At 29.0% G+C, this 10,061-nt stretch overlaps 1 protein-coding gene across 1 annotated transcript in view; it reads right to left on the bottom strand.

Annotated features, from left to right (window-relative positions):
• Positions 1 to 9,791, bottom strand: part of LOC106681863 (E3 ubiquitin-protein ligase ZNF598) — a 24,999-nt gene extending 15,208 nt beyond the window's left edge. Inside the window, exons 1-6 of the mRNA XM_014422405.3 lie at positions 9,494 to 9,791; positions 5,647 to 5,883; positions 3,294 to 3,505; positions 3,036 to 3,148; positions 1,222 to 1,348; positions 253 to 436 (exon numbers count right to left, since the gene is read on the bottom strand). Of these exons, the coding sequence (XP_014277891.1) occupies positions 253 to 436; positions 1,222 to 1,348; positions 3,036 to 3,148; positions 3,294 to 3,505; positions 5,647 to 5,883; positions 9,494 to 9,670 (1,050 nt within the window). The 5' untranslated portion in view covers positions 9,671 to 9,791. The remainder of the gene's footprint in view (positions 1 to 252; positions 437 to 1,221; positions 1,349 to 3,035; positions 3,149 to 3,293; positions 3,506 to 5,646; positions 5,884 to 9,493) is intronic.
• Between the last annotated feature and the right edge of the window lie 270 nt (positions 9,792 to 10,061).

The following is a 10,061-nucleotide window of genomic DNA, read 5'->3' as shown; positions in this document are numbered from 1 at the left end:
TTTAATTTTAATCTATGAAATATCATCTAAATAATTTTATCTCTAATAATTCAGCTTTATTAAATTTTAAACCCATCATTAGCAGTCTTTATGATAAATAAAAAGATATAAAAGCTTTTAACTTCTCTATTATTTCACCAAATCTGTAATGTAATAATTTGTGTAGAACTCATAAATTTTACAAATATCAATTTTAAGACACTAATTTATTTACATTAAATAGAGAAATATAGAAAAAATAGGAAACGTTACCTGAATGGAAAGTGACGGTTGTTTTGCAGAAGTAACTTTAAGACTCACACTTGCACTGGCTGAATCAGAACCCAAAGCAGGAAAATCTTCTTCTCTTTTCAGTTCAGGAGCTTTTCTTGCTGTTTCTTCTTCCAAGGTACCTCCGACAGCACCAACACTTTCAGGAATGTCCACTACCTCTTCTCTATGTAACATAATTACTTATAAGCTAAAATAGTAGATACAATTTAAAATTGATGTGGGAGTTGAAGAGAGTAAAATCAAGCTCTCTTCAACTTTCAATTATTGAACATAGGCACCATCTTACTAAAAAATTAGATTCATGAAAATTTCCACCTTAAGAACTTAAGGGTTCAACTATCAATAATAATTTTCAGTTTTAGTTTTTCAAGAGCCTAATTTTGTCAACAGAGGTATTAGGGAGCAGGATCAACTTCAAAGTATCCAATTTCCAAAAAGTATTACAAAACCAGATGAAAACTTCAACAATTAGATTTTCAAGTGGTTACTGGAAAAAGGTATTTTCAAATAAAAATTTCATTTTAAAATGGTCATTTTTTCGATCAGAGACATCCCAAACTTATAAATTGTGACTATTATAACTATTACAATTATAAATACTTGGCATAATTTTTTTAGAGTTGTTATAATGATTCTGAAATATTTTGTTATTTATTGATGTAATAAATAATTTAATTGGGAAACTCTTGTTTAATTTAATTCATGATTTTTAAATTTTATTTTATCAGCATATTTTTAAGTGGATAAGAAAATGTCTATTACAAAAATAAACCATTGATTAAAATTTAAAGAAAGCTAGATTAAGACTGCTTTCAGCTGTATAAAAGAATATGTAAACTGTAATAAAACCAACCAAAAAAAAATAATCATAATGAATTTACTTTATAAACAGCAAAATACGAATATATATATAAACACCACACACACATATATAAACACCATTTTTACCTATGCCTAGGTGGCCTTGCATGTAGAGGTCGAGGACGAGGTGTCAATGTTAACTCCAATTTTAGGGTTCTTGCTTGCTTCAGTCCTGCTTTTCCTAGCTCCTTTCCATGAGTTGAAGCTTTGTGGGCTAATGGAAAGCAGTAAAATTTCTTTCTTAACAATAAGGTTAATTAACCTTAAATAAATTTGTTTAAATTATGATGCTACAACAATAAAAAATTAAAAAGTGAAAATTAGGATTTTTTATGCCAAAATGATATCGTTAGACTTATTAGGACTGATAAGGTCAAGAAACAATGCAATAAACATTAATTTTAAAATTAACATTGACTAATGCAAATTATGTTTACTTAGGAATAAAAAGATAATTCAGTCCAAAAGCTCATGATGGGTCTCAAGACAGGGATTAGTATCAGAAATAGCAGATTCTTAAGCTTAAGTTATTCTTAGGAGACAGAGCACATAGCACTGTGCAGTAAAGGCCTAATTGCCCTTTTAACCCCTGCTTCAAATAAGTTACTTTCAGGGTTAAATGGTCTAGGAATTGAACAAGTGAAGTCAACTGATTTTCTGTCAACAAATGATCAATGAAACAGAATTTATGCTGGATTTAAATAGTACAAGATGACAACAGTCAATGTGCTAGCTTAACTTCTCAATATTTACATTTATAAAAATTCTGGAGCAGTGCACGCATCACACAAGTTTCACTTACCAGCCTTCATGTGTTCCCAAACATTTTGTTATGTAGATTGGTGGACCCATGTTGAAGTCTCACTATTTTGGTGATATTAAAAAAAAAAAAATCTAAAGGCCAGGGAAGGCAGAAATTATAATAAAATTAATTATAAAATTTTGGGATTTCTTAAGATGGGAAGAACAAATATAAATTGTGTTCCTGACAAGATAAAAACAGTTTAACAATAGATAACAAATTCGTAATGTAATCCAGAAAGAACGGGCAGTCTCAGTGTGTCCTGTTTGAATCGAATGTTTTTATTTTTTTCTCTGATAGTTATTCATACAATTCTTAGATATTTTTGTATTTATCCATTGTTTAATATTGTTAACAATGAAACTTTATTATTATTTTTTTTTTTTTTACATAAAGAAAATTTAAGGTACTTCAGAGGAAGATTTTTTTAAAAAAATTTCATTTAAGCCCTGTCTGACTTATTTCAATGAGGAAAAATCTCTCTGATATTAAGAACATTTAATTGTAGTACATATATACAACTGACATGTAGAATTTAATCACATTGTTTTTGAAAAATTGATTCTATAAAGTTGCACTTCCTGAAGGTCGATTTTATTCAAAAAGTCTACGTAACATCCCAGGCCTTAAATATTTATATCTGCCTTAAATATTTAATTAAAATTTTGTATGACATTGCGAATGATCGTATTCCATAAATAAGTGAAAGTAAAAAATGCAGTAATAATTCAAAACAATAGAACAAAAATAATTATTACTTAATAGCAGAAAGTAGGAGTGGGATAACTCAGTGGATAAGGCACTGGACCTACCAGGTTGATGTTCAAGTATAGTAGAAAATGTACTTAGTTCAATCAGCAATGGTTCAACACCCAGCATCTATAAAATGGGTACTCTTCAATGGACTAGGATAAAAACCTAGAGATGAGGTCCTTGCAAATGAATATAAGAAATAGTACTTCAGACCCTTCATGGCTGATGGGTTATACTAGTACAACACATCAATCTGATATTACAGTCATAAATGCTAAGAAATTGGAACTAAATTATCATAAAATATATACACACATATTTTTCCAGTAAATTTATATAATATTACCTTTCAAATCTATTTCACTTCTGAAAACAGCTGTGAACTTTTCATTGAAGCAATCACCCTCCTCACATAAATAGTGTTCAGATCGGAAATGATCCCTGAGAAAATCGTATGAACTAGAAATAAAAAAAAATAAAAAAATTATAACTGAAAACAGTGAAATACCTATATCAAAAAAAGTGAAAATACCTATATCAACTTAAAAAACATTAAAACCTATGTAATATACGTGTCTGTTTTTAACACAAATTTCTAATTTACCTGTAATATTGATGGAGACCGTCAGCATCACAAAAATGGCAGAAGAGATGATCCCTCCTAAGATGCCGATAAAGTTCATCATTGTCCATATAGCGTGTATCGCAGAATTCACAAAGTGGATGGCCTCTATGGGATCTGTTATCAGGGTCACCCTCTTTTCGATGGCGACTTAATTCAACACGAGTGTAACATTTTCTTTCTCGAGAATAAATCTTAACAAAATAAAAAATTATAAATAACATAAATAGGGGAAAATTTTTATTCTAATAAATATTAAAATTCTGAAAACATAAGAATAACAGAATATCTGGGTAATATAGGAACAAAAAATCTCACCATTCTATCACAAATGATCCTAAACCAAATGATTAGGCTCATACATGGATGACTACATATATATAATTAAAATAAACCATACTATTATTAAAAAGACCATTAAAATAGCTAAGATACCAAGATTTCATTATAAAGTAAAGATTGCTTGTTTTGATCCTATTACCATCAACAATAATTATTAATCATAACCTGAAATGTGTGGGTGTGGGCCACTCATTAGTAAGGCAATGGACAATTAACTCTGGACCTGAGTCTGACCTGGTTTTGATCAGGACCTGAGTTTGAATTGGGCTACTTAATTATTATGTTTCACTGCAGCCGCTGAATCAGCACTGAAGGTTTTCTGGAGCCTCCTGGGATCCACCCAGCCTCATAAAGTCGGCACCCTTAGTTAGGTAAAAATCTGGTGGCCAAGCGTGATTCTGAACAAATTGCAGCCGTTGGTCTAGTAACAGTATTTCCTAACAAAGTACTGCACCCCTGACCTTCATGGGTAGTGGTACAGATTTAATTTTTTTTTTTAACCCGAAGTGTAAATTTGACCAAATAGGAACAGGTAATTCGAATGATAATATGGTTAGCAGTGATAAAAATGAGAATTTCCAGTAATATAAAAGAAATTTACCAACTTATGAGGATATGATGTAATTAATCAGTTTTGGTGATATAATTTTAAAACTCCTTTCTCAGTATGTGAATGCAATAGGGTTAGGTACTCAGTTGAGATCAAGTTCAGGAGGTACTCGTCATGGAAACCAGAATTCATGGAAATTTACTCAGACCATAAGAAATAATGCAGCACAGTACTGCCTACATCTGGCACAATCATAATTATTTTTTCTCTAGGTCCTAATTATATTCACTATCCTTATTTAATTGTGTATAGCAAATTGATTAGTCTTTCTAGTTAACTTCAAAAAATACAGTCAGTTATAAGGGATCCTTCTATCTAAACAAACACCATTTTAACATAACAGTTCAATTACAACATGTAAATAAAATTGTTCTGGACTTTGATAGAGTCATTAATTTCATTAACTAAGAAGCAAAGTAAATGGATATGAAAGATAGTGAGTCTAAAACCAAAGTACACGGTGTTGGACTTATTTACAGTTCACTTAATTATAAACAACTAATTAGAATAATTAAAGAAATTGGTTCATCTAAGTTTCAGAAAGTAAACAAGTTGGTGAATCTTGGATGTAAGACTAATAATTTGAATGACTGTTCCCAAAATTAGGAAATAAATAAAAAATCTAATCATTACTTTAATGGTTTTCACCTTTAATCAATGAGTAAATTTACATTATCAGATAAAAATGGGTTGTACAAGAGAATTTGATCTGATAAATATTAATATGGACTAATTAGGACAGTTGAAATATCTATTCTAGTTCATGAAAGAAATATTAACCACAGCAAATTTCTGATGTAACAGATTGAATCATGAATTATATGCCTCATATTAGAAGGAAATCGAGCCACGTTCAAGCATAACTTTAACATACAGAGTGTAAGTGTTGTTGTTGTTTGAAAACAATCAGACTTCATACATTATAAATTAATTTATAATATCAGAACTTTTATTCAAAAACCTTCTAACTTAATTAAATATCTAATTGAGTGAATCTTGAAGTTTGATATATTTATTATCTGTTCATAGTTTTAAAAACCAACTGATAACAAATGCATCAAATTTCAATATTCATTTAGAGCATAGATAAAAAATGTAGTTAGGAAGTTTTTGAGTCAAGATCGGTATATGTTGAGATGAATGTGTTAAAATGTATTTTAATTATATTAAGATATAAAATTATGATAAAATTTTTGTCTATATTCTCAACATAGGAATGAATGTCCTGAAATTTCAACAAAGTTTAAAATATATTAGTTATCATCTAATTTAAATATTTAATATGTAAGACTCATTGCAATAATTTCAATTAACATATATTTTCATTCCACAAAATTGAACAAGAATAAATAAAATATATGCAAAATCAATTATTTAACATACCTTTAAGTTATCCACACAGAGGTCACAATAATTTAATTGATGAACTCTTCGTACATGATCTCGAAGGTAAACAAAGCTCACAAAAACCTTGGAACATTTAGGACATTCATGGGCAAGTAACGCATCATATGCATTTTTCTCATTTTCAGTTTCAAATACTATTTTGAATTTCTTGTCAATCACTCCATTGATATTTTTTAATGAATTGTATGGAGATATTACCTTCGTAAAGATAACCTACAAAAATATATGTAACATAAAACAAAAAATTGGAAAAAAAAAGTTATGATCTCTAAATAAATAAACAACATTAAAACAAAATCATAATGATACAAAAATAACAATATACACTACTAATAATTTCTATATGTCCAACTACCAGATATATTTTTAAAATATATATATAAATGTCAGTATAAAAAATAAACTAAAGCTAATTTAATGTCATACTTTATTTTTTTACTGATTTCAAATTTAATTGTTAAGCAGTTTTGATTATGAAAAAATGTCCTAGTTTTAACACTACCTACAGAATTAAAAGTGTTACGACATGGTGGTGTTATGACTACAACCTCACATAGGTCATACTAATTTCTTGTCTTCAGATAAGCCAATTTCACAGAAAACAGCTACATGGCTTGGCTGCAGAGAAATCAAGCCAATAGGAATGGTCTTCCTGAAGACCAAAACAACTTTTTAATGAAGGTGGACTTATGAACAGAAGATGGTCGATATCATGATTAAAACAATATTTAATAAATATTTCTGGAATGGCACCAGGTGCCACAACTTACTAAAAATTCTATTGCCCTGGTCTACAATTTATAAGATAACTACCTAAAATACAATATTACACTTATACAATGACGACCTAAAACTTTATTATACTCTTATGATAATGGCCTATAATAGGATACTATTATCATATAATAACAACCTACAACATAATAATATTCCTATAAAATAATGACAATACAATATTATACTCAGGCAATAACGACCAACAATATATTATACTTAGACAATAACGACCTATAACATGATAGTAAACTTATACCATAACGACCTAAAAAATATGAAGCAAGTCTCTTCGAATATTTAGATTACAGTTCTTTTACCTTTTACTATAAAATACAAAATCATTTAAGTTTTCATAGGTCTGACAAAGTGTAGACAAAAGTAGACTGGTCTTGATCCTCCCACTTGATTCGGTTTACCCCTCAGACATTTACCAGTTAGATCAGTGTTTAAAAAAACAAAAGATAAAAGAACCAGAGATGAAACAAAAAAAAAAAAAGTCATGTTCTTGTGTTATATATTACTAATGTTTATAATTATTATTGAATACCTGTCTAGGCTTATTTATCGTAACATTAAAAATATTGTCTGATTAGACTAAAATAAGTATGCTGTGTGATTAGCAACCTAAAGAAGTTAGGCAGCACAACTTTGTATTTTAATAAAGTTTTTCCTTCCTAGTTAGGGATACGACTGTAACCAAATCCTATAATCTTATGACCCCATTTTATTCGCCACAATCCTATCACCTGAAAAACGCTACAGAGTGTAGATAACAGTATGGTGGGCTGCCTGTTGCTGAAGTGGTTGAGGCGCAGAAATTAGCACCTTGAGAACTGCGGGCGGCGCCGATTCGAATCTGGCCTGGGGCTGCCTTTTTCCGTTTCATAGTGGTCCCAAGAGATTAGAATAGGTTGGTCACCTCTAGATAACCCCCACGTGTCTGAATTGACCAGGAAGGATGTCATTAAAACAAAGTTGACAATATACCATTATGTAGCCTTCTAAAATCTCTAGTTAATAAATTTTCATACCAAATAGTTTACACATAGTTTGTTTTCAAAACCTTCATGTTCCTATAATGTTTTACCGAATGTTGAGACGATGTTGTGCATCTACATAGAACAGTAGGAAAAATAATAGTTTTGTAAATTCTAACATATAAGTTTTTGAAAGTTATTCTTATACATTAATAATTAAATTTTTTAACATGATTAATAAATAAAAAATAAACATTATTGTAAGTTATTCATACCAATATTTTTAATTTTTAGCATATTTAACAGTACAAACTAGATACAAATGTAAGGAATTCCTATCAATACTAAATATTTTATACAGGCATTGTTTTGGATATATATTAACTGTAATGTATCTATTGACCAAGTTTTAAATATTAATAGCATAGGGTAGTTTGAAAACTGTGAGATTTATCACTCCACTTCATCAATTTGCCCCACGCACGTATGGTTGGTGCAATTGGATTTTGGCCAGGGGTGATGGAGAATGAGAATTCTGTCTAAATTTTAGCAACTTCACATCATTCCAAAAATACCACTAAGGATTTTACACTGATGGTTGTTTCATGTTACATTTGGAGTGGAGTGTATCAGCTACATTTACATTATGATAACTGCTTAATGAATCCTACAAATAACTTTAATTGTTCACCTGTTCCTTTCAGAATTATGTTATCTTATCAAGTAGATAGTTTAATCAAACTTTCAGTTGCAACATTATCCATAACAAAATGCCAATTTCCCATTAAATAATCTAATTACACTAATATTTCTCATTTCATTAGTGTAATTCAATGGAAAATATGTGGAATATTAATGAAATAAAAATAGAGCATTTAAGATACTCTGAAAAAAAAAAAAAAATGAATCTAATAAAACATGAAATCAATCAATCATTATTTTTCCACTGTCACGATATAAATTAAAACAGATTATCCACATGAGATCTAATAGCTCAATGAAATGTATATATATTAAATTAAAACATAATTTTAAGGCAAGAAGATAAGGGACATAATGCCATAGATTTAAATAGAATATCTTGAAAACTTAAAAATTGATTTTAAGGAAACATGTTTTATCATTTAGAAGCTTATTGGAATAAAGGGCTATTACAAGATCTTCTATGTTAGGGCGTTTTACAGCAGAATATGACATGAAAAAAATATGTGATGAATTAATAAATAAAAGGTATGATTAAAAAACTTTTTCCTATTTTCATGTCTTACTAGAAATGATTTAGATTAAACATACTTGAAAAATAATAAATAATATAACAAAACATACCAAAAAAAAAAAAAAAACTAAGATAATATTACAAAAACTTTTATTGTCTATTAAAATAAATAAAAAATTATTTAATCTCGAATGAAAGTTGCAATTTTTTAAGTTTTCATAGCTTTGCTATGATGCAAGAATCTTACCAGAATTTATTAGGGGGAAAGCTTTAAAAATGAGTTCACTCAAGGAATAACAATTTGACACCAGTTGTCATGTGCAACATTACTACTTTTTATTTAATATACACAGGGAATAGCAGATAAATATTTATATCATCCCCAATTACCCAGCATTATGAAACTGTAGATGATGATAACATCAAAATAAGACTAGATTCAATATTTAAATACAAATAACTTATGGGTTCAAATGGAATAAACAGTAGCTGACTAAATGTTCATTAAGAACTTGACAATTATCCACTAAGTTGTAAAATTACATTATTAAATTTTATATGTAATGTTTTATGGATATAAATTAAATAAAAATTACGCATAACAACTGATTGTCATATTGACCATCAAAATAAGCATTGTAACAGAAATTAACAGCAAAGAGATTTGAAAAACCACAGATAAAACGATAATATAAATTCTATTTATTTCATTATTTTTTATTTCTTTAATGAAGTATGAAAGTTCAAACCAAGAATAGGGCATGACTATCAATCCCCATCAATAAGGAATATGATTAATTAAACCAATCACTAGACAAAAATTGGATAAATTGCATTTTATGTAATTTGATACCTTTGGCATGTCCTGTCTGCATATTGGACACTCATTTTGTCGACAAAGTACTCTCATGCGTGTTGAACACTCATAGCAAACAGGATGATCGCACTGTCCAACAGAATAAATGTCCACTCCTTTAAAGCAAACAACACAAGTATTTTCTTGTGGTTCTTCGGATTGCTTAGTAGCCATATTCACTTAAATCAAGGCACAGGTATACGCATTTTATCCAACCGAGAACAATTCCCACACCGTGAATTTGGCTGTCAGCTGTGTGGATAACCAAAGAAACGATTATTAACATACTCAATGCTTGATAAATATGGCGCGGCCTAACGAGTTAAAGTTTCTTCTAACCTAAAACGCTTAAAATATTATTAAAGTAGCTCTATATTATGATTGAAGCGTTTTGTGAATTTCAATTAATATTCCTATAACTTGTTGTCGTAAAAGAAATGTTACTAGGTTCAGGAAAAATTTTTGTCACATATGACCCCGTTAAAACAAGAAAATATTTGCTTTTCTTAATTTATTGATAATATAAAAAAGTTTAAAACAATATTGAATTCATGAAATAAATTAG

Source organism: Halyomorpha halys, unplaced genomic scaffold (assembly GCF_000696795.3).
Source record: "Halyomorpha halys isolate HHAL.00 unplaced genomic scaffold, Hhal_1.1 Scaffold372.1, whole genome shotgun sequence".
In the NCBI taxonomy this organism is placed as follows: Eukaryota; Metazoa; Arthropoda; class Insecta; order Hemiptera; family Pentatomidae; genus Halyomorpha; species Halyomorpha halys.
This window is presented reverse-complemented; position numbering and strand designations above follow the sequence as displayed.